At 42.8% G+C, this 25678-nt stretch overlaps 2 protein-coding genes across 4 annotated transcripts in view; one reads left to right on the top strand and one right to left on the bottom strand.

Moving 5' to 3' along the window:
- Nucleotides 1-25678, top strand: part of LOC140719176 (ferritin heavy chain B-like) — a 137014-nt gene that overhangs the window by 79576 nt on the left and 31760 nt on the right. The gene's annotated exons all lie outside the window — the stretch shown is intronic.
- Nucleotides 18267-25326, bottom strand: LOC140719173 (uncharacterized). Of its 2 annotated transcripts, none has more exons than XM_073033593.1 (2): nt 24725-25326; nt 18267-21437 (listed from the first exon to the last, which is right to left on the bottom strand). In XM_073033593.1, the coding sequence occupies exons 1-2, from the start codon at nt 25272-25274 to the stop codon at nt 21310-21312; spliced, it is 678 nt and encodes a 225-aa protein (XP_072889694.1). In that variant the 5' UTR covers nt 25275-25326; the 3' UTR covers nt 18267-21309. The 2 variants fall into 2 exon arrangements, 1 of the variants encoding a protein (XP_072889694.1); XR_012096870.1 differs by having other exon boundaries at nt 21358-21437; nt 22987-25326.

Raw genomic sequence — 25678 nt, 5'->3', positions numbered from 1 at the left:
GAGATTGTTAAGAGCACCAAATTTCTTGGTGTTCACTTGGCGGAGAATCCATAGCAAAGAAAGCCCAGCAGCATCTCTACTTTTTGCGAAGGCTGAGGAAAGTCCATCTCCCACCCCTCATCCTCACCACATTCTACATAGGTTGTATTGAAAGCATCCTGAGCAGCTGCATCACTGCCTGGTTCGGAAATTGCACCGTCTTGGATCGCAAGACCCTGCAGAGGATAGTGAGGTCAGCTGAGAAGATCATCGGGGTCTCTCTTCCCACCATTACAGACATTTACACCACACGTTGCATGCGCAAAGCAAACAGCATTATGAAGGACCCCATACACCCCTCATACAAACTCTTCTACCTCCTGTCATCTGGGAAAAGGCTCTGAAGCATTTGGGCTCTCACGACCAGACTATGTAATAGTTTCTTCCTCCAAGCTATCAGACTCCTCAATACCCAGAGCCTGGACTGACACCAACCTACTGTCCTCTACTGTGCCTATTGTCTTGTTTATTATTTATTGTAATGCCTGCAGTGTTTTGTGCACTTTATGCAGTCCTGGGTAGGTCTGTAGTCTAGTGTAGCTTTTGTGTTGTTTTATGTAGTTCAGTGTAGTTTTTGTATTGTTTCATGTAGCACCATGGTCCTGAAAAATTTTGTCTCGTTTTTACTGTGTACTGTACCAGCAGTTAATGGTTGAAATGACAATAAAAAGTGACTTGACTTGACTACTTGGGAACAGATGAAATAGGATCCTAAGTTAATTTATTATCAAACCATGTAGATGTCACCATGTACAGCCCTTGACTTGACTTGAAGATCAGGAGATCACACCAGAACTTCTACTTCCTTAGGAGTCTGCGGGGATTTGGTACTACATCAAAAAATTTGACAATCTTTTATAGATGTGTAGTAGAGATTGTATTGACTGGTTGTATCACAGCCTGGGATGGAAACACCAATGCCTTTGAACGGAAAATCCTACAAGAGGTAGTGGATTTGGCCCAGTACATCACGGGTTAAACCTTCCCAACTATTGAGCACTTCTAAGTGAAACGCTGTCATAGGAAAACAGCATCCATCCTCAGAGATCCTCATCACCCAGGCCACGGTCTCTTCTCGCTGCTGCAATCAGGTAGAAAGTACAAGAGCCTCAGGGCTCACGCCACCAAGTTCAAGAACAGTTACAACCCCTCCAAACGTCAGGCTCTTGTCACAACCATGGATTCGGCAGTGCAGTAGATATGGCCATTGTGTTTGTGAATTTGCACGTGTCAGCTAATTATTATTTAATTGTGATAGTATTTAACTCCTTACTTGTCGTCGTAGTGCTTGTCGAGACTTGAACGGAGCATAGCAACGCTTTGCTGCTGTTTTGCTTTTGGCCTTCCCTGAGATATTGGACTTTCAAGTCAACTGACTCTGAATAGTGGTATTTGTTTAATGTTTAGATATTCTTTTCAGCCGCAGTGTAGGCTTTGTGTTCCTTTTGAGAGTTTTAGTTAGCAGCCCTGTTTGGCCCAGTGTTATTTCTTTATTTTCCTTTAACACTGTTCGTATTAAAGTCTGTGAACTATCTACCCACTTCAGTGTCTCTCACTCTGCACTTGGGCCATATCTGAGCCTGGTAACAGCTCTTTAACAAAAGGGGATGACCACACTCACTTGTCCATCATTGAGATGTTCCCACAACCAATGATCTCACTTAAAAGAAGCCTTATCTTGTTATCTCATGTTCTCATTATTTATTGCTATTTATTTATATTTGCATTTGCACGGTTTGTTGTCTTCTGCACTCTGGTTGATCTTTCATTGATCCTGTTATAGTTACTATTCTATAGATTTGCTGAGTATTAATATTAATAATATTAGGGCATTACAGTAGTGGAGTGATCATCACAGCATCAAACTCATAACTTTCTGTAGATGTGCAGTTGAGCTGTAACCCTACATGGTATGGAAACTGCAGGAAGACTCTACTAGAGGTAATTAAAGCTATCCAACGTATCACCAGCACCAGCTTACTCACCATCAAGAAGATTAATAAAGAAAGGTGCCAGAAGAAGGCTAGCCATATTATAAATGATCCCACCCATCTCAAGCAGTTCATCGACTTATCAGGGAAGAGGCTATGTAACATCCATGCCAAGACTACCAGACTCCAAAACAGTTCCTTTCCTTAAGCAGTAAGGCTGATCAACACCTCCACCCACTAACCCACCTCTACTATATTATTTCCTGTCAGTGACCTTATGTGCAACCTAGCGTCACTTTATGGCTATACAATCAATCAATCTATATACGCTATCTTATGTATTTATATTTAGTGTGTGCTTTTTATTGCGCTTTTTTATGCTGTATCAGATTTGGAGTAACAATCATTTCATTCTCCTTTACACCTGTGCACTGTTAATGACAATAAGCAATCTCAATTCTTGAAGGTTGAATCTTTTCCTCAAAGCCCTGTCATTCCCTCTCAAGTTCACGTGCAACTTCTACTGAATGAATCTGTCTCCGGGCAATGCAAAGCAGATTTTAACCATTCGGTGCAGAGGAAAGTTTTTCCTCATGTTGTTGTCAGATCTGAACATATATAAAAGATGGAGGCTGTTTCTTCCTTTAGAACATTATGTTTTCAAGCTTGCCGAGTGAAATTGCACTCAGATAAAATGGCTACTGCCGAAGACCAAAACACTGGCAATAGATAAACCCTCAAAATCACCATGACCCCTGCTGGCTTACAGAACAACTAACAACTTGTTTAAAAACAACATTTTTTTGTGTACAAATTAGATGCATGACTACGGTTCTTTAATCAATCTCTTTCATTTTCTTGCCTTTGTCTTTTGCCCAGTACTCTGTCCAGAGTTTGAAATAACTTCAGAATCATCAGGTTTAACATCACCGGCATATGTCGTGAAACTTGTTGTCCTTGCGGCAGCACCACAATGTGTTACATAATAAGTAAAAGCTGATATATATTAAATAGTTAAATTAAATAAGTAGTGCAAAAATAAGAATAAAAAAGTAGTTCAGGGGTTCAACATCCAAAAGACTAGAAGACCATAAGACATAGGAGCAGAATTAGGCGACCATCGAGACTGCCTCACCATTTCACCATGGCTGATCCATTTTCCTGTCCTGCCTTTCAATCCCCCCTTCTCCCCACTGTATCCCTTCATGCCCTGACCAATCAAGAATCTATCACCCTCCGCCTTAAATATACATAAAAATTTAACTTCCCTGCAGCCTGTGGCAATGAATTTCACAGATTCACCATTCCCTGGCTAAAGAAATTCCTCTGTTCTAAAAATACGCCCCTCTATTCTGAAGCTGTGTCCTCTGGTCTTAGACTCTTCCACCATAGGAAACATCATCTTCACATCCACTCTATCAAGTCCTTTCACCATTTGACTTTCAATGAGGTCACTCCTCATTCTTCTGAATTCTAGTGAATACAGGCCCAGAGCCATCAAACACTTTTCATATGATAAGCCATTCAAGTCTGGAATTCTTTTCGTGAAACTCCTTTGAACCCTCTCCAGTTTCAGCAAATCTAAGAAAAGGAGCCAAGCACTACTCAACAATACACCAAGTGAAGCCTCAGCAGTGCTTTATAAAGTTTCAACATTCCATCCTTGAGTTTATATTCTAGTCCTCTTGGAATGAATGCTAACATCACGTTTGCCTTCCTCACCACAGACTCAATCTATAAATTAACCTTTAGATAGATAGATAGATAGATAGATAGATAGATAGATAGATAGATAGATAGATAGATACTTTATTCATCCCCATGGGGAAATTCAACATTTTTTTCCCAATGTCCCATACACTTATTGTAGCAAAACTAATTACAACCAATACTTAACTCAGTAAAAATATGATATGCATCTAAATCACTCTCTCAAAAAGCATTAATAATAGCTTTTAAAAAGTTCTTAAGTAGTTTACTTAAATACATTGAGTCCTAACCCCGGCACTTTAACATATCTTACTCCTGGCAGTTGAATTGTAAAGCCGAATGGCATTGGGGAGTATTGATCTCTTCATCCTGTCTGAGGAGCATTGCATCGATAGCAACCTGTCGCTGAAACTGCTTCTCTGTCTCTGGATGGTGCTATGTAGAGGATGTTCAGGGTTTTCCATAATTGACCGTAGCCTACTCAGCGCCCTTCGCTCTGCTACCGATGTTATACTCTCCAGTACTTTGCCCACGACAGAGCCCGCCTTCCTTACCAGCTTATTAAGACGTGAGGCGTCCCTCTTCTTAATGCTGCCTCCCCAACACGCCACCACAAAGAAGAGGGCGCTCTCCACAACTGACCTATAGAACATCTTCAGCATCTCACTACAGACATTGAATGATGCTAACCTTCTAAGGAAGTACAGTCGACTCTGTGCCTTCCTGCACAAGGCATCTGTGTTGGCAGTCCAGTCTAGCTTCTCGTCTAACTGTACTCCCAGATACTTGTAGGTCTTAACCTGCTCCACACATTCTCCATTAATGATCACTAGCTCCATATGAGGCCTAGATCTCCTAAAGTCCACCACCATCTCCTTGGTCTTGATGATATTGAGACGCAGGTAGTTTGAGTTGCACCATATCACAAAGTCCTGTATCAGTTTCCTATACTCTTCCTCCTGTCCATTCCTGACACACCCCACTATGGCCGTGTCGTCAGCGAACTTCTGCACATGGCAGGACTCCGAGTTGTATTGGAAGTCTGATGTGTACAGGGTGAACAGGACCGGAGAGAGCACGGTCCCCTGCGGCGCTCCTGTGCTGCTGACCACTGTGTCAGACCTACAGTCTCCCAACCGCACATACTGAGGTCTATCTGTCAAGTAGTCCACTATCCAATCCACCATGTGAGAGTCTACTCCCATCTCCGTTAGTTTGTGCCTTAAGATCTTGGGCTGGATGGTGTTAAAGGCACTTTAAGGAATCCTGCACAAGCACTCCCTAGTCCCCTTTATGCCTCAGTTTTTTTGTATTTTCTCTCCATTTAGAAAATAGTCAACCCTTCCATTTCTTCTACCAAAGTGCATGACCTGACAATGTATTCCATCTGCCACTTCTTTGCCCATTCCCCTAATCTGTCTGTCCTTCTGTAGCTTCTCAACATCCTCAAACTACTTGCCCCTCCACCTATCTTTGTATCGTCCACAAACTTTGCAACAAAGCCATTCAATTCCATCATCCAAATCATTAACATATAACATAAAAAGAGTTGGTCCCAACTTAGACACCTGTGGAACACCACTAGTCTCTGGCAGCCAAACAGAAAAGGCTTCCTTTATTCCCACTCTGCCACCTTCTGGTCCAGGTGACGTATCTACCTTCAGACCTTTCACTTTCTCAAGAACCTTCTCCCTAGTAATGGCAAATTCACACACTTCAACTCCTCACACTTGGAAATTCCACCATACTGTTAGTGTCTTCCACAGTGAAGACTGATGCAAAATACTTATTCAGTTCATCTGCAATTTCCTTCTCCTCCATTACAACCCTTCCAGCATTGTTTTTTCACGGTTGCTTCTCTTTTACTCTTCATGTGTCTGAAGAAACATTTGGTATGCTCTTTAATATTATTGGCTAGCTTACTTCTGTATTCCTTCTTTATCTTCTTAATGACTTTTTCGTTGCCTTCTGTTGGTATTTGAAAGTTTCCCAATCCTCTAACTTCCCACTAGTTTTTGCTCAATTATATGCCCTCACTTTGGCTCCTATGTTGGCCTTGGCTGCTTTTGTTAGCCATAGCTGTGTTATCTTGCCTTTAGAATACTTCTTCATTTTTGGGATGTATATATCCTGTGCCTTCCAAATTGCTTCCAGAAATTCCAGCCGTTGCTACTCTGCCAGTGTTGTTTTCAAATCAATTCTGGGCAACTCTCTCTCATGCCTCTGTAATTCCCTTTACTCCGCTGTACTAATGATACATCCTACTTTAGCTTCTCCTTTCAGGGAGAATTTGATCATATTATAACTTCCCCCAAAGGGTTCTTTTTCCTTAAGCTCTCTAATCAATTCCAGTTCATTGCACAACACCCAATTCAGAATAGCTGATCCTCGAGTGGACTCAACCACGAGCTGCTCCAAAAAACCATCTCGTAGGCATTCTAGAAATCTCGCCTCTTGGAATCCAGCACAACTTGATTTTCCCAATCTACCTGCATATTGAAATCCCCTATGACTATTGTAACATTGTGCTTTTGACATGCATTTTCTTGTAAACTACATCCTTACAACTGTTTGGGGGTCTGCATATAACTCCCATCAGTGTCTTTACACCCTTGCAGTTCCTGAGCTCTCTCCACAATGATTCAACACCTTCTGACCCTATGTCACCTCTTTCTAATGACTTGATTTGATTTTTCACCAACAGAGCAATGCCACCCCCTCTACCTCCCGGTCTGTCCTATCGATACAATATGTACAGCTACAATCTTCTTTCAACCATTATTCAGAGATGTCTGCAACATCATACAGGCCAATCTTTAACTGTGCTACAAGTTTGTCTACCTTATTCCGTTTTCTGCACACATTCAAATACAATATCTTCAGTCCTGTATTCACCCTTTTTGATTTGTTCACCTTTTACATTGCAGCTCATCCTGTTGACTGCAACTTTGCCCTATCATCAGCCTCTCCTTGCTCGGAGTCTCACTACACATTGCCTGTTTGTAAACCAAGTTACCTCATCCTCAGCACCATCACTCCAGTTTCCATCCCCCTGCCAGATTAGTTTAAACCCACCTGAACAACTCTAGCCAATCAGCTCGCAAGGATAGTGGACCCCCTCGGGTTCATTTTTGACCCATCCCTTTTGTACAGGTCATATCTTCCTCTGAAGAGATCCTCCAATGATCCAGAAATCTGAACCCCCTGACCCCTGCACAAGTTCCTCAGCAATGCATCCAACTTGCAAATCATTCTATTCTTACCCTCACTGACACTAGCAGCTTTCCAGAGATCACCACCCTTGAGGTCCTGCTTCTCAGCTTTCTAACTTGCTCTCTAAAATCTCTCTTTAGGACCTCCTCGCTTTGTCTACCTATGTCATTGGTGCCAATACCACCAAGACTTCCGGCTGCTCACCCTTGTCCTTGGGAATGCCATGAATCCAGTCCGAGACCTCCCTGATCCTGGCACCGGGGAGGCAACATACCATCCGAATGTCTCCATCGCACACACAAAACATTGTCTCTGTTCCTCTGACTAAGGAACCTCCTATCAACACTGTAATCCTCTTCACCTCTCTGCTCTTCTGAGCCACAGCACCAGACACAGTGCCAGAGACCCGGTTGCTGTGGCACCACCTGGTAGGTTATCCTCATCAATAGTATCTACTTATATACTTATAGATTATATACTAATCTAATAGTATACTTATTATTGAGGGGAACGGCCAAGGTGTACCCTGCACAGGCTGTGCATTTCCCCTCCTCCTGACAGTCCATTCTGAAATCAGATGGCAGAGGAGAATATTGAGTGTGTGCCTTCAGGCTTTTTTACCCTCCTTTGTGATGGTAGCAATGAGAAGAGGGCACCACCTCGCTGACAGGGGTCCTTAATAACGGATGCTGCCTTCTTGAGGCATCGCTCCTTGAAGATGTCCTGCATACTGCAGAGGTTAATGCCCGTGATGGAGCTGAGTAGGTTCACAACTTTCTGCAGCTTCTTTTGATCCTGAGCAGTGCCACCACCCACCCGCCCATACCAGACGGTTATGCAGCTAGTTAGATGCTCTCCACGGTACATCTGCAGAAATTTATGAGTGCCTTTGGTGACATATCAAATCTCCTCAAACTAGAAATGAAATACGGCCGCTGTTGTGTCTTCTTTATGGCGGCTTCAATATGTTTGGCACAGGTTAAATCCTCAGAGATGCTGATGCACAGGGAACTTGAAATCGCTCACTCTTTCCACTTCTGATCCCTCTCTGAGTACTGGTGTGTGATCCACTCGTCTTACTCTTTCTGAAGTCCACAATCAGTTCTCTGATCTTACTGACGTCAGATCCACTTGCAATCTCCTCTTTTCCAAGAACAAATGCAGCTTTTCCAGCCCATTCCCATAATTAGTCCCTCATTCCCGGAATCATTATGTTAAAGCTTACAAAGCCTTCATAACTTTCCTGAAGTCTGGCATGGAACTGAGCACAAAACCTTGTAAGCCCTGCTATATAAGAGATAAAAGTCTCATTATACTCTATGCGTCTATTCAGAAAGATCAGGATCCCACATACTTTTTAAACTGTTTCTCAATTTGCTGTTCAACTTTTGTAATGCGCAGAAGATGATAAGATTATAAGTCATAGGAGCTTAATTCAGCCATTTGGTCCATCAAGTCTGCTCCACCATTCAATCAAGGCTAATATATACACGTACTCTATCCTGTGCCTTTTAGAATAGTACTCACTTGTTTAGTTAGCTTCTTCTCCCAATCAAAAAGGATATTTCATACTTCCCTCTGTGATATTTCATGAACCTGATTTCTGCCCATTTCATCAGCCTGAGTAGACTTGTCTTAAGATCTATGGCTATCTTTCAGTTCACTAGCCCTCCAAATTTTTGTTGCCTGCAAATTCATAACCAGTGCCTTGTACACCTGTCCTTTTCTTAATCTACGCCATGACAAGCAGTGGCACTTGTATGGGTTCCTAAAGAATACAGACAAAATTTACAAGGAAGTTGCCGGGACTTGCAGACCTGAGTTATAGGGACAGATTAAGTAGGTTATTCCCTGCAGCATAGTAGATTGAGGGGAATTTTGTTACAAAATTATGAGGATATTCATATAGGATAAATGCAAGCAGCATTTTTCCACTGAGGTCAGGTGACACCAGAACTACAGGTCATGGGTTAAGGGTGAAAGGTAAAATATTTAAGGGGAAATTTCTTCAGTCAGAGGGAGGTGAGAGTGTGGAATGGGCTTCTAGTGGAAGTGGTGCATGCAGGTTTGATTTCAATATTTAAGAGGAGCTTAGAGAAGTACCTAGCTGTGGAGGGCTATGATCTGGCTGCAGGTGGATGTAACTAGGCAGAATAACCATCCCATCAGCCTCTGCATTCAATGCGATATCCTCCGCAACTTTGGCCATCTCCAAAGGGGTTGTACCACTAAACATATCTTTACCTCCCCTCCCAATTTCTGCAGGGATCTCTCCTTCTGTGATTCCCTTGTCCACTCATCCCTCCCTACTAGTCTCCCTCGCGGCACTTACCCCTGCAAGTGGCCTAAGTGCTACACCTACCTGTTCACCTCCTCCCTCACCTCCATTCAGGGCCCGAATAGTTCTTCCAGGTGAGGCAACACCTCACCTGTCAATCTGCTGGGGTCGCCGATTGTGTCCATTGCTCCCGATGCGGCCTCCTCTACGTTGGTGAGACCCGTCATAAACTGGGGGGGGGGAGGGTGGGGCTGCTTCAGTGAGCACTTCTGCTCCATTTGCCGCAAGTGGAACTTCCCGATGGCCAAACATTTCAATTCCCATTCCCATTCCAGTTCCAACATGTTGGTCCATGTGGATAGCCACCAGCCTAATGGCGTGAATGTCGATTTCTTCTTCCGGTAAAAAATGTTTTCCACTCCCAGCCTCACCTTTTGTTCCCTAATCTGGTCTCTTACCTCGTCTCACCTGCCTATCACCTCCCCCTGGGTCCTCTCCTCCTTCCCTTTCCCCTATGGTCCACTCTCCTCTTCCTATCAGATTCCTTCTTCCCAGCCCTTGACCTTTCCCGCCCACCTGGCTTCACCAATCACCTTCCAGCCAGCCTCCTTATCCTCCCCCCAGCTTTTTATTCTGACATCTTTCCCCTTCCTTCACAGTCCTGATGGAGGGTCTCAGCCCGAAAGATTAACTGTTTATTCCTCTCCATAGATGCTGCCTGACCTGCTGAGTCCCTTCAGCATTTTGTGTGTGTTGCTCTGGATTTGCAGACTTTCTCGTGTTTAGACAGAATAATAATTCAGCATGGACTGAATGGGCCGGAGGTCCTGTTTCTGTGCTGTGGTGCTCTATAAATTTGCGTCTCTATGACCACTGTACACTTCCCTCCCATCTGACAAACAACTGTTCACTCCTACTTTCTCTAAGATAAAACATGAGGAAATCTGCAGATGCTGGAAATTCAAACAACAAAACACACAAAATGCTGGTGGAACACAGCAGGCCAGGCAGCATCTATAGGGAGAAGCGCTGTCGACGTTTCGGGCCGAGACTCTTCGTCAGGACAGTCCTGCTGTGTTCCACCAGCATTTTGTGAGTTTTGTTCTCTAAGATAAATTCACTTCATGGTGCTTTTGCCCCGTTTATTTCATGGGCTGCAATCACAATTAGTAGTGTTTTACTAAACACCTTTACAATGTCCATGTATGACACATAATTAAATTTCCTTCAATAGCTCCATTGAATATCAGAGAATGTATGTGATATATAACCTGAAATTCTTGTTCCTTGCAGACATTACACAAACGCAGAAGTATTCCAAAGGATGAGTGACAGTCAAAACATTCGAATCCCAATGCCTCCCCACTCCCCCTCCCACGCGCAAGGAGCAGGAAAGCATCGCCCTCTCCCTCCCCCTCTTATTTGAGCCAAAAGCAGTACCCTCCACCCATCAAGCAAGCAATAGCAAAGCCCCAAGAAAGGGGAAGTCAGATCCTGGGCAGAGGAGATTTGATTTTGACGCTCGTACAACTGGCTCGGGTGCCGAGCTGTTTTTGAAGAGCTAGAGATGGGTGACAGAACCTGTGCCTGGAGCGAGTTGCTGGGTGGCGTGATTTAGGCCTGGGGCCCTTCACAGCAGTGGTACCTGGGTCCTACTGCGAGGGACAATGAGCCATTTAGACAATTTAAACGCCAGCCCAGATCGGAGGCGAGAGCCGATTTCACTCACTCTCCACAATCTTCACTCCTTTCTCCAGGGTGCTAAAGCCTTTCACTGTTCCGTTGTTCAGTCAATTTATACACTGGCCCAAGTAGACTGAAAAGACAGGGTGTCAGTATGGACAAGAGCTGATTTCGCTCGTTCTCTGTGATAGTCATCTCCATAGAACTGAGGCTACGAAGGCTGCCCCGGCTACTGTGCTCCATGCTCGCTAATATGATGAACTGATAAGTGAGGCTTTGGGCCTACTCCAGGCTGTTTAGGGTTCGGATTTGAGGGCTCATTTTTGGTTCAGAATGCTATTCGCTTCAATTGTTTGCATGATTTGTAGTTTTTTCTTTCCCTTGCACATCGAGCATTGGTCTCTTATTTATTCTTTATTAAAAAAAAATTTCTTTAAATTGGGTTCCTTTGGGTTTCTTGCTTTGTGGCCACCTGTGAGCAAGTAAATCTCGAGGCTGTATAACCTATACATTCTTTGGTCATAAATGTACTTGAAACTTGAATCTTGAAGACCATGAACTGCAGTACAATAAAAACTAATTGCTCACCCAACAATTCAACATACCACAGACTCTCTCTAAAGGGGCAGAGAGGTGTCACAGAGAGAGAGGGGAGACTAACAAAAGACACTTGCTGCTTTATAGGATGCTTAATTGGTTGAGAAGTGGTATACGAAGGCAGTGAGGGTATACTAGAGCTACATACGTCCCTTGCCTGACAATAAGTTGAGAGCTGGTCAGCACGTTGCAGAAAACTGCAACAGCACTGGACCGGATGCAGAAGTGGTTGTGAGGATAAGGACACCAATAGAATCTAAACAAATGTATTTCCTGAGAGAATCTTCTCATTCTAGGACTCCTTCCTATTGTTTACCCCTGGAGAGTTTGAGAAAGCTTTACCGGCCATGGACTAATTGACAGCTGGAATATAGTCACTATCTGCACTTTGACCTCAGTCAGGTGGCCTTGCGACATGTTCAGAGAGTAAGTCACAATGCAAGATTTGAAGTTTCTTCTGGTTTTTGGTAGTGTGGGTATGTAATGAATTTTAACTTTTGGTAGACCGCAGTGGTCAAATGTGAATGAATCAGAATTTCCCTCAGTTTAATGGCAGACAACTGAAGATTCTCATGCTCCTCTTCACTGCCCTCTATGGCACAAAAATCAAATTAAAATTCAGCTTCCTAGAGTATAGAACAGTGGAATACCTTTTGGCCACAATGCCATGTAGGTCTTCATGCCAATTTTAACTAAACTTCCAGGCTATGAAGCACAATCACATGAGGTTCTCTGTACTGTAATGACTGAAATTGTGTTCAATATTCCAAATAAAAACTACTATCCATCCCCTTCCTTCTTATTCTGACTTCTCCCCAAACCTGTTCCAGTCCCAGTGGAGGATCTTGCCTTGTTATTCCCCTCCATTGATGCTGCCTGACCTGCTGAGTTCCTCTGGTACTTTGCATGTGTGTGTGTGTGTTGCTTTCCCTCCCTTCTTTTCAATTATATATCCCAGCACAAACGCAGAGGTTTATTTTGATAAAACTCCAACAGAACTGGACTCACAACTGAAATGAACTTGTTGCCAAAATAAAGAATGACTCCTCCGCTCCATCTGCTAAAGTGGAAATTCCCAGTGGCCAAACATTTTAATTCCCATTCCCATTTCGACGTGTCAGTCCATGCTCTCCTCTTGTGCCAAGATGAGGCCACCCACAGGGTAGATGAGCAACACCTCATGTTCCGCCCCCCCCCCCCCCCCATGGCCTTTTACTCCTTCTCAACTGCCTTTCACCTTGCCAGTCCTCTCCTCATTCCCTTTCTCCTATGGTCCACTGTCCTCTCCAGCCCTTTTCCTTTACTACCTACGTGCTTCACCTGTCACCCACTTCCCTTCACCCCACCTTTCCATTCTGCCATCTCCCCACCTTCCTTTCCAGGACTGAAGAAGGGTCTCAGCCTGAAACGTCAACTGTTTACTCCTCTCCATAGATGCTGCTGGACCTGCTGAGTTTCTCCAGCATTTTGTGGCTGTTGCTAAGGAGGAACTTGTTCTGTTTCTGATCATTCTTTCTTCCCAGACTTCTGTTAATCTATGCTCACAAAGGACCTTAAGAGTGTAAAGAAGTCTTGCACAACTTATTATTTTGATGGATGATCTTTCCAATGACAGACTGCCTCATTAATCTCTCTGAAAGGAAAACAACTAACCAAACCTCCTGATTTCTTCCACCTGCAAAAGAAATATACAGATTATTTGATTAATTTCCTGGCACACGTCCAAGGCTCTTGTCTTTGAGCCAACACCCTTTGCTGTTGAATCAGAATTAATTTGAAGTAATCTTCTTGGTTTTCTTTCTGTAAAATTTTTCGTCAGACTGAATCAGTTCATGATATTTAATGCTTAAAATTGTGAACGGACGCAACAGCGGTACGCAGGAGATGAGCTCTGAATGCTCAGCATGTTGAACTTTGAAGTGAATGGGCTACAGCAACAGAGACCATGAGCATACACTCAGTGGCCACTATATTAGGTACAGGATGTAGCTAACAAAGTGGACACTGTGGATATACTTTTGATCTGAGATTGTGGAATTCAGTAGCTGAAGCAGCAGCAGCAGCAGCCCCATTAAGACTGAACTAGATTGATGCTTGAAAAAAATAGTGGGGAGAAGTCTCAGGCTGCAGAAAGATTTTGATTGGCTCTAAACTGGGAAGAGCAAACAAGGGTGGAATCTAGCCTTGATGTGTGTGGGGAGAGGTCAAAGAAATGTCAAGCCTGAGGGAATATTGAGGAACTGAGGGATCTTGGTGTACATCTGCAAAGATTCCTGAAGGTGGCAGCATGTGCAGATAGGATAGTAATGTGAAACGTGGGAGATCAAATCTTCAAAGTACATTTATTATCGATGTATATATTGTGTAACCTCCAGATTTGCATCCTAAAAACAAAGAAACCCAGAAAAAAACAGAAGATTGTCAAGCACCTGATGTGCAGAGAGAAAAAAACAATTCATGCAAACAATAAAGGCAAGCATATAGCATTCTGAAGTGAAGTCCACAAAGAGAGTCCGTCCACATACTCTTAGTTCAGTGCAGATTACAGCAGCGAGCTGAACTGGTCAGTCCTTCACCTTGGGCCCCGACAACCTGGTGTTTTCAACCTGGCCAGGTGTTTAACTCATCGTTCACACTTTGGATTAACCTGCTTCCATGCACTCCGGGGCCTGGATCCTGCTGACTCAATTCGGCCTGTACCTGACCTTTCCGATTTGACCCGGTGCTTCGATTATCTTCCAAACATCGGGTTCAGTTGCTTTGGTACACTCTGGGGTCTGGACCATGCCATCTCAATTCGGCCTGGCGCTTAAATCAATCGAACCTCGGACCTCGGATCTTCCTCACTCAGTGATGGGCCCACTCTCCTCACCCCGCCTCGGTAATGCCATATCGAATTGCTTCCAAGCCCAAAGGGAAGTTACGGACCATTGCTTGCGATGATCATTTGTCAGAAAAAGACTGATTTTGTTCGCCATCGCTGAGATTCACCCGCATCTTCTTAAACTGGAAGGAATCTGTAGATGGTGGAAATGCAGGGAAACACACACACACAGTGCTGGAGGAACTCAGCAGGTCAGGCAGAACGTTAGCCTTCATTAGCTGGGGCATAGAATATAATGGCTGGAAAGTTACGGTATAACTATAAAACATGGTGATGCCACACATGGAATAGAGTGGTTTTTGTTTTGTGTCCCATCCAGACAATGCAGTGTCGACTGTACTTCCTAAGAAGGTTGGCGTCATTCAATGTCTGTAGTGAGATGCTGAAGATGTTCTATAGGTCAGTTGTGGAGAGCGCCCTCTTCTTTGTGGTGGCGTGTTGGGGAGGAAGCATTAAGAAGAGGGACGCCTCACGTCTTAATAAGCTGGTAAGGAAGGCGGGCTCTGTCGTGGGCAAAGTACTGGAGAGTTTAACATCGGTAGCTGAGCGAAGGGCGCTGAGTAGGCTACGGTCAATTATGGATAACTCTGAACATCCTCTACATAGCACCATCCAGAGACAGAGAAGCAGTTTCAGCGACAGGTTACTATCGATGCAATGCTCCTCAGACAGGATGAAGAGGTCAATACTCCCCAATGCCATTAGGCTTTACAATTCTACCGCCAGGACTTAAGAACTTTTTAAAAGCTATTATTAATGCTTTTTGAGATAGTGATTTAGATGCATATCATATTTTTTACTGAGTTAAGTATTGTATGTAATTAGTTTTGCTACAACAAGTGTATGGGACATTGGAAAAAAGTTGAATTTCCCCATGGGGATGAATAAAGTATCTATCTATCTATCTATCTATCTATCTATCTATATATAAAGGATCAGGGTTCAGCTTTACTCACCATGTACTCGGCATTTACACGTAACAGAAATTTGCTGTTGTGTGTTGGTTGGGGACAACATTCAATAAAAATCAATATCACAGCCTGGTGTGGAAACGCCAACGCCCTTGGACAGTAAATCCTATAAAAGTAGTGGATACGGCCCAGTCCATCACGGAGAAAGTCCTCCCCATCATTGAGCACATCTACATGGAGCGCTGTTGCGGAAAAGCAGCATCCATCATCAAGGACCCCCCCCCACCACCCACCACTCAAGTCACGCTCTCTCCTCACTGTTGCCATCAGGAAGAAGGTGCAGGAGCCTCAGGACCCACATCACCAGGTTCAGGAACAGTTATTAACCCTCAACCACCAGGCTCTTGAGGCACCCCACCCCAGCACTGAACTGTTCCCACAACTTATGAACGCTTCATCTCATGTTCTCGATATTTATTTATTATTATTATTTTGTTTTTCTTTTGTATTTGCATAGTTTGCTCTTTTGCACGTTGGCTGTTTGTCCATCCTGTTGGATGTGGTCTTGCATTGATTCTGTTGTGCTTCATGGATTTACTGAGCAAACCCACAAGGAAAGATCTCAGAGTTGTATATGGTGAATATGTACTTTGATAATAAATTCACTTTGAACATTGAATTTTGAATCATAAAGAATTATGTTAAAATAAAGTTAGAGGCTTAAGGATATGGAATAAAATGTACATGAATACATAATTACCGGCATGTATTTACAATATAAACAGCATTCTAAATAGTGGTTTAAAATTCTTACAGAACAGTGCAGTGATGGGGGTAATAGAGGGGGATGTGGAGGGAATAACTAGAATGGTTGATCAAATTAACTGTACAGGGGAAGAAACTTTTAAGATGGCATGAAGTTTTTTTGCTTTAATAGCCCTTTAGGGGTTTCAGAAGGGAGCTTTTGGAAAAGCTGTTTGCAGAGTGAATAGTGTTGGAAATGATTTTTCTGCCTGCTTCTTTGTCCTGGATGCATAGAAGGTAGACTGCAGCCATTGACCTCTTCTGCTGACCTGACAGTTCACTGTAGGTTTTGTGTATTGTGAGAGGATGCTACCCCAAACTAAAATGTGACGGCTGATGTGAGGATGCTCGCTATGATGGCAGTGGAGAATTGCACCGGGCTGTTCTGCGGAAGATGGAATTTTACCCACTGCCACAAGAAGGGAAACACCGTGACTTTTATTAGGATACAAGTGCGACTGTTGTTAGGATGGGAAACAGCTTCTTCCCCCAGGCTGTGACACTCCCTGTCACCACCCGGGTCTCATTCTCTATGCAGCTCCAGTAGAGTTTTAACTTGTGTCATAAATGCACCTTATTATTTGTTAATTTACTGGTGGTAATGTTACTTTATGTTGTGTGTGTGAGTTATCGTGTCACTTGGTCTGGAGGAACGTTGCTTCATTTAGCTGTATACATGTGTACGGCTGAATAACAATAAACTGGAACTTGAATTTGAAGAACGTCCTCTGCCGAGCCCTTTTCTCAAGGAATAAGTACTGTGTCCAGTTCTGGTCGCCTCACTATAGGAAGGATGTGGAAGCATTGGAAAGGGTACAGAGGAGATTTACCAGGATGCTGCCTGGTTTAGAGAGTATGGATTATGATCAGAGATTAAGGGAGCTAGGGCTTTACTCTTTGGAGAGAAGGAGGAAGAGAGGAGACATGATAGAGGTATACAAGATATTAAGAGGAATAGACAGAGTGGACAGCCAGAGCCTCTTCCCCAGGGCACCACTGCTCAGTACAAGAGGACATGGCTTTAAGTTAAGGGGAGGGAAGTTCAAGGGGGATATTAGAGGAAGGTTTTTCACAGAGAGTGGTTGGTGCATGGAATGCACTGCCTGATTCAGTGGTGGAGGCGGACACACTGGTGAAGTTTAAGAGACTACTAGACAAGTATATGGAGGAATTTAAGGTGGGGGGTTATATGGGAGGCAGGGTTTGAGGGTCAGCACAACATTGTGGGCCAAAGGGCCAGTAATGTGCTGTACTATTCTATGTTCTATGTTAAGGAGATATGGCTCCCCCACATGAAGTCATATGAAATCATGCCACCCAGAACCTGAATGTAAAAACAGTGCTAACTGTAGTGTTCTTGATGATGAGTGGATGGAAAGGAGACACCATTTCTCCTGAAGTCGATCTGCATCCCCAGGGTTTTGAGGGCATTCTGCTCCAAGTTGTTGTGATTGCACTGAGACACTAGCTTGTCCACTCCCTGGTGGTTCTCGGATTTGTTGCCTCATTGAGATGGTGAGAAGGGTTTGCTTATTCGCTTACTTCGTGGTCCAATGAACCAAATCCAGGTAGAGGTTTCAGTGCCTGACTACGGCCACTCTTTCAAGTTGCAGATGATGCAAAGTTAAGACGGAATGTAGGTATAAATAAATGATAGTACATCCTGACCTTTTACAAATCAGTCTGCATCTCTTATTAGCTCAGGAGTCTGCTTGTTCGATCTAAGGAAACAATACTTAGATTAAGACATAGACACACCCATGGACAGCGTGGTTCCTCACTGATTTCACAGCGATACGGGAGACTGAAACATCAGGACAGCAGGTGGTGTGTGTTGCTGCCGAAAGAAGGTGCCTGTTCTCTCTCTCTCTCCCTCCCTTCCCCCCTCTCTTCTTTATTTGTCACATGCAACCGAAGCATCAAAACAAGCAGTGAAATGTGTCATTTTGCGTCAGCAGCCAACACAGCCCGAGGATTGTGCTCGGCGCAATCCACAAGTGTCGCCAAGTTTCTGTCGCCGACGTAGCATGCCCGCAACTCACTACCCCTCACCAGAGGAAACCCGCAGAGCCATGAGGAGTACGTACAAACTCCTTACAGACAGCGGTGGAACTGAATCCCAATCTGCGATCGCTGGTTCGGGAAAGTGACTGTGCTAACCACTCCGCTACCATGCTGCTGCCCACCTTCTTAGAATTATGTGTCAAGGAGATTGCTTTTTCAAAAAATCTATTTTAAGGTTTATTTCTTTGAACAGAAACGTATATGTACATCCTTTACAACACAAACGTGAGAAAATCTGCAGTTGTCGGAAATCCAGAGCAACACAGACAAAATGCAGGTCAGGCAGCATCTATGGAAATGAGTAGATGGTCAACGTTTTGGGCCGACACCCTTCTTCAGGACTGAGAAGGAAGGGGGAAGATGCCAAAATAAAAAGATGGTGGGGGGGAACTCTAGGTACCCTCCAACCTAATGGTATGAATACCGATTTCACCTTCTGGTAAACAAATTTCCTCCCTCCCCTTTCTCTATTTCCCACTCTGACGTTTAATTTCTTCTCAGCTGCCTATCTCTTCCACCTGGGTCCCCCTCCTCCTTCCCTTCTCCTATGCTCTACTCTCCCCTCCTATCAGATCTCTTCTCTATCTCTTTACCCTTCCCACCTACCCGGCTTCATCTATCTCCTTCTCGTCCACCTACCTTTATATTCTGGCGTCTTCCCCCTCCCTTCGGCCTGAAATTTCAACTGTTTACTCTTTTCCATAGATACTGCCTGACCTGCTGAGTTCCTCCAGCAATTTGTGTGTGTTGTTTTACAATACAAGGTCATTCCATAGTTTACGAGTCATTATAGGTTTAAGTAATGTTTACACCAATAGACTTGCCTGTACAATTTTGGAGTAAGTATTCAAAAAATGCACGCTACATTAGCAAGTAAGTTTGCAACAGCACAATTACATCAAGAAAATAGGACATTAAATTGCTGTCATTCCCCAAATCCCTCTTGTGACAGTGGCACCAAGCTCACTCCTTTTGTACTGTACAAATGATTTTTTAATTGAAATGCTCAAGATCAAAAGGCCCATTCCTCAGCAAACCTCTCCATATTTAGACAAGCCCTCAGTGTGACATGATGAAATACTGCAGACCATGGTAATCAGTGCACCATTAAAAACTAGTCGAATTATTATTTGAGAATTTTATAAGAGAATTTTAAGGCTTGTAATTCAACAAATGGTAATCAAAAGATTTATGGGGCAATGAATGCATGGGAGGATGAGTAAATCGGGAGAACGTGCAGTAGTCCTCATCAAGAGGTCCACAGTGGAAAGGATGAGCAGCTTCAGGTTCCTGGTGTCAACATCTCTGAGGATCTATCCTGGGCCCAACATACTGAGGCACGGGAGCGGCTACATTTCATTAGGAGTTAAGGAGATTTGGTACGCCACCAAAAAGATTTCAGCCAGTTTTTTCTTCCGTCAAAGACTCTGACAAATTTCTCCAGATGTACTGCGGAGAGCATTCTGACAGGTTGCGTCATTGTCTGGTATGCAGGCACCAATGCACAGCAGCGAATAAGGCTGCAGAAGGTTGTAAACTCAGCCAGCTTCATCATGAGCACCTGCCTCCTTACCATCAAGGGCATCTTCAAAAGGTGATGTCTCAAGAAGGTGGCTTCTATCATTAAGGACTCTCACCTTCCAGGACATTCTCCTTTTCTCATTACTACCATTAGAGAGCAGGTTTAGGAACCAGAAGACATACACTCAACATTTTAGGAACAGCTTCATCCCCTCAGCCATCAGATTTCTGAACAGTCCATGAAATCTTGAACACTACCTCACTATTTTGCCCTCTTTTTGTATTTATTTATTTTAAAATATATATATTCTTATTGAAATTTGAAGTAATGTTTATATTTTTCACTGTTCTGCTACTGCAGAACAATGAATTTCACAACATTAGTCAGCGATAATAAACCTGATTTAATGTCCATGCCAAATGACAATTATTGGGATTATCTCCACATCCCAATTTTTAGCTTTAAGTCCTGTAGGCCACCAAACTTTAAGTCCTCAATCAGGTAGTTAAACAAGAGGAGGTTTCTGCCACTACTTTCAGACTGCAAGTGTTAGAACCCCACTATACTCCCAATGAAAATTAAACTATTCTTAACTTCCTTCTAATCTTTCTACCATTACCCTTAAATATACAATCACAGATGCTGCCTCCCCAGCTTCCAGGACATCTGCAAGGAGCAATGCTACAAAAAAAAAAGGCAGCATCCATCATTAAGGACCGCCATCACCCACGACACGCCCTCTTCTCATTGTTACCATCGGGAAGGAGGGACAGAAGCCTGAAGACACACACTTAATAAGTCAGGAACAGTTTCTTCCCCTCCGCCATCGGATTTCTAAATGGACAATCAAACTGTTCCAAAATATACATTCCGAACTATTGGTCCTTTGGTTCTGATCCTGGATTTCAACCTGAAACATCAATATGCATCCTTTGCCTCCACAGATGTTGCTTGATCCACTGATATTGTCCAGCTCTTTAGTTTTTATTTCTGAATCCAGCATCTGCAGTCTCTTTCACCTTTCTTCACCACAGCTGGACCTCAATTCCGAAATTGGCTAGTCACAAGGGTAGTACCGGCTTAAACCTTGGAATCAAGCAGGGTGAGGCACAAGTCCAGATGTTGTTTCGTACAGTTCGGGTATGGCGGCTCTGATCTTAATGTTGCAGTCGGTAAAGAAAACAAATAATAAATCTTGTACTTCCATTGAAACTTCAAAGGCAAACACATGCTTTCAAATGCCGCCATTTCTCCAATCTTCTCATTTACAGTGTACAGGCCCTTTCCAGGATATGAACCCCTGACTTATGGACACCCATGCATTGATAGAGATCTCATAAATATTTTAATTTCAAACAAGAAGCAAATTTGGAAATAAAAATCTGTTTGCATATAACTTTCACTCAATTACACTGGACAACAATTTTTTTCATAAATACTGCTTCCTCAGAATTCTTTTTTTGCTTGTGATAGACTCCTTGAGGCTGAACACAAATATAATTTCAGATTACTTGTATCACATAGGAATTTGAAGAAACAGGAAATTAACTTTTATTAAATATAATGCATTCAATTGCATAACAGAGCTGTTGTTTTGCAATAGTTCAACTAATCTAAAAATGTTTTGTTGATGATTTTCATTTTTACTCAGTGTCTGAGCCTTGTTGAAGTGTCTAATAATAATCAGCCAGCATTGATGGATTCCAGTTGCCCTGATACCATTTCTCCATGACCGCAAAGTCCTGGTGAAACCTTTCACCACGCTTGTCACTGACGGCGCCAAGATTTGCAAGGAAGAAGTCTAAATGGGAATGCAGAAAATGAATCTTTAGTGACCTGTTACACTTCATGGTTTTGAATGTTTGAAGGATGTTGTCAACCAGCTGTTCATAATTTGGTGCTCTGTAGTTGCCAAGAAAATTTTCAACAACATCCTTGAATGCTTTCCATACAATTTTCTCTGATCCTACTAGTTCTTTGAATTGTCTGTCATTGAATTATGAATTAAAAGTGAAATAACAAAAATAGACAATTTCTAATAAAATGGTGCATGATAGGGAATTTTCATGATGAGTTTCACGATCAGCAGGGTAAAATCCATAAGGTACGTACACACAAAAGTATTCAGGAAGCAAAATCTTTGATGTCCAGTGTTATCATATACCATTGCCTCTTAAGATCACAAGCTGCCAGTTTCATCATGGGAGGCTACTTAAGAGGGTTGCTTTGGAAATTGACAATCACTCTTACTAATACTTGCTCAACAATACCATCTCAACAATAACATCCACTGATAATTCAAGTTCATCAAAACCAGCCATTGAGTGTGAGACATCGTGATTCTGTATCATTGTAGCTAGGTAGAAGGGACAATAAATGAATATTAATGGAAATTGTTGTAGAGGTACTGTTACTGTATTGTGATTTTGTGTATTTCTTGACTTAAGAACAAATTCAACTTCAGGAGAAAACTTGACTTGTAGGTTCCTCTAAAGATGTAACTTGTTTATTATCCAATGATGGCCTGTCTTTCTTTGTCCCCCTACCCTCAAACTTACTATCTCACTTGTTTTCCTGAGTGAAATACTTTTCTACCACACTGTTTTCTCTTTGCAGCCCAAAGCTTGCTTCCTCATTGCTAATCTATGCCAAATTTTTGTGACATCACACAACTTCTGCATTTTGACAAACTCTTTGCAGAGAGAGGCTCGTTTTGTTTTAATTCGGATGTAACTTCAGAGTTTACTTGGAACTAGTTTTAGGTAAAATTAGACACTTAGAGTTACTAAAATGAAACACTCAACAGACTTTGTCAGTACAAAGTATTGAAATCTGAACTATAGCTGAGCTCAAATTTTACTTTTATTATATCTGTAAGATCCTTTACTTTATGATTGCATACCTATTCGGTGTCGCTCTTTTCTCCTGAGCTATTCACTCTGGTCACACAACTCGTCAAATCAGTTTGGGTTAGATATCTGCAATGTTATGAAAGCTAACCGTGGTATCTAAATCAAAATATGTATTCTGAACATTTAAAATCTATTGCTAACAGATAAGAAAAATAAACCGTTCTCCTTGCAAGACTTTTGCCATTTTCCCTTGATCATAAAGACATTACTTTTTGATGGGGCTTTTTCTCCAAATAACATGCCCAACTACAAGCATACTGTATAATGTGCTATCCTCATCTAAACTTCAGGGAATTTATATTCTTTCCAACACTGAAATTAGGTTCATTGTCTTGTAATTATCTAGTAAGTGCCTTCCTGTGGAAATGATGGTGCAAAGGTTACAAATCTAGTCTTTTGCCATTGTGATAAAGTCAACTCACATCTTCCCCTTCTTACCATGGAAAAGCCCTGAGAGTCAATGCAGCTTCCTTTGGCTGAATCCATGGCAACATCTTTAGCCAGAGGGTGGTGAATCTGTGGAATTCATTGCCACAGTCATTGGGTATATTTAAAGCAGAGTTTGATAGGTTTTCTTGATCAGTCGGAGCAGCAAGGGTTACAGGGAGAAAGCCGGAGAATGCATTTGAGAGGGATAATAAGTCAGCCATGATGGAATAGTGATGACTAGATGGGCTGAATAGCATAAATTTGCTCCTATGCATTATGAGCTACGGGCTCTGCTGTTGGTTTTCCATAATTAGGAAATACTAGTTACCTTGACAGTGATGACGAGAAGTCTCTTAGGATATTTTCCCCAAATTCTTTCATTTACAAGAAAGATGCTAATGCTTTGTATTGATCTATTGTGCTCATGTTCTCAATCTTTATTTCAGATTTGATAATGTTTTACTTAACTGATTATTATTCATAACTCTTTGGCCCTCTTCCCACTCGCCCCATCTCTAGAAGCATCTGAACATTTTTTTGTGACCAGTCATTACATTGATAAAGCACTTGCATACTTTCTTCATGTTTCTGTTAATAGCTCCAGGCAATTTTTTTTTCATTGCGGGCATTGCTGGTAAGACAATTACTCCCCATCTCTATTTTCTGCTGCATTTGGGGATCTGTTAGACTGCATGGCAGCCGTCCGACTGCAGCTCTGTTTATAAGCTCCAAAAAGATGTCCTCCATTTTGTGTTTAATGCAAGTGATGGAGATGGAGAACTTTTCCATACAAGGCGGCTTCCTGGAAGTTAGATATATTCCGGGTTTCTCCTATATTCATGCACTCTTGGCTTCCTCCAATTGCAAAGCAGGCAGAAGATTTTCCAAGACAATTCCATCCTGACTGGCTCTCAGATTTGCTTCAACCTGACTTTTACCAATAACAAAAATATGGAAGCTTAGACTATCCGTTCCTTTCATTTTTCTATTGCGTGAGAGAGACAAAATTGTATTCTCTTTCTGGAATATTTAGTTTTTTTTAAAATCAGACATCTATTCCACCACAGTAAATCAAAGAGTTGATAAAATATGGAGGCATTCTTCTTCTCAAGCTTCAGGGCACAATTTGGGCACCACGCTAGTGTAGCGGTTAGGGCGATGCTATTACAACTTGGGCCGTCGGAGTTCAGAGTTCAATCCCCTCGTACTCTGTAAGGAGTCTCTGTACGTCCTCCCGGTGAAATGTGTTGGTTTTCACTGGGTCCTTGGTTTCCTCCCACAGTCCAAAGACGTACCGAGTAAGTTAATTAATCATTGTAAATTTGTCCCATGATTAACTAAGGGTTAAATCAGGGTTGTCAGGGGTTTGCTGGGCAGTGCGGCTCGAAGGGAGAGAAGGGCCTGTTCCAAGCTGTATCTCAGAATAAATAAATTTACAGCAGCTTTATTGCTCCAAAGAATGTCCCATCACCATTTAATGCAATCTGTGCCTGTATTCGTGGTATTACAAGTTCAAGTTCATCTCCTACTTCAAGCTGTGCGATGCCAGCAGTGAAACAAGAGTTGTTTGGACAGCAGGCAGACATGTTCTGAATGCACCGAAACAAAATTACCGAGTGTGGCTCGTTGCCAACAACATTGGCTTTGTATCTTTTTATAAAGTGCCCCATTGTAAACGTATTATCCTTGTACCACACTTGGCTGTACACCAAAAAGTAACCAGCTTCTATCACAGAGATCTTATTACCTTTCTTGTCGAGAGCCCTTCCTTTTTTCAAACTGAGAATCCAGGGGACGGTGGTGGCTTCCATTTGGTTTTGATTCACGTCGGCTCTCCGTTCAATTCGACAGGATTGTTGTGGCCTTCCTGGGATGCACTTCTGGCAATTGCTCACTCTTACAGTGCGTCTTGGGACATTGGAAGCGATCAGTTGTACACAGGCCTGCTGAGTCTCTTCAGGGAGTGATCTGTGTATTCTAAGCTTCATCCCAGCTTTTGATTTAGCCTCGTGGTACAGTTGCTCCTCAAAAACCTCATGAAGCTGGTTCACTGAAATGCTCCAATTGGCTGCTTGGGCCTCATTTAATTTTGTCAGGGCTTCCAGGTGGAGTTTGTACGTGTCCAGTTCCTCTCTCATCGATGAGATTTCTCCTTTCAGTGCAAGGACGTGGTGTAAAGCAACCACTGCCACATAGGTCGACATCAGAGCTACTGAAGTTAAGATGCAGGCAGAGTAGATCAAATGTCTGTGCTGTATGTCGTAGCCAGTCTTTTCTTGTTCTGTGCTCATTTTCATTACAAATTCCCCTTTGTTGCGGAACTGTTGCAACAACTCATCCAAAACACAAATGCCATTTCCTGTCAGCTGGTATTTGCAAAACACTTCACTGTGCAGTATCTGCTTCTGTTTTCTAATCTGACAGGCTTTACTGTCTGCAGCTGAAGGCAACAATTCACATTCTAAAGATAAACATCTACAAAAGAGGAAAGTTGAGCTGGCGTCTTTTTTTGCATTCCTGATGTGATCAGATTAACCGTTCCTAAAATAGGAAATGTAACTATAATGGGCCTTTTCATCTGATGGCAGGAGAGCAATCGGGGTTTGAAATTCAATACCTAATAGAATCACTTCTTTCTTCATTTATGTCCGTCACACCTTCTGGGGCTTAAGCCACCGACAGCAGCTCATCAGAATCCTCT

Source organism: Hemitrygon akajei, chromosome 31 (assembly GCF_048418815.1).
Source record: "Hemitrygon akajei chromosome 31, sHemAka1.3, whole genome shotgun sequence".
NCBI classification, from domain to species: Eukaryota; Metazoa; Chordata; class Chondrichthyes; order Myliobatiformes; family Dasyatidae; genus Hemitrygon; species Hemitrygon akajei.
The sequence above is the reverse complement of the archived record's forward strand: the minus strand, read 5'-3'. Positions and strand labels throughout refer to the sequence as shown.

Excerpts from the sequence above, each read along its gene's own strand:
- LOC140719173 (XM_073033593.1), bottom strand. The coding sequence starts at position 25,274 with ATGAAAATGAGCACAGAACAAGAAAAGACTGGCTACGACATACAGCAC. Across the intron at positions 21,438-24,724 it reads AAGGGCTCTCGACAAGAAAG|ACTTCTTCCTTGCAAATCTT; the intron begins GTAATAAGATCT and ends ATTCCCATTTAG.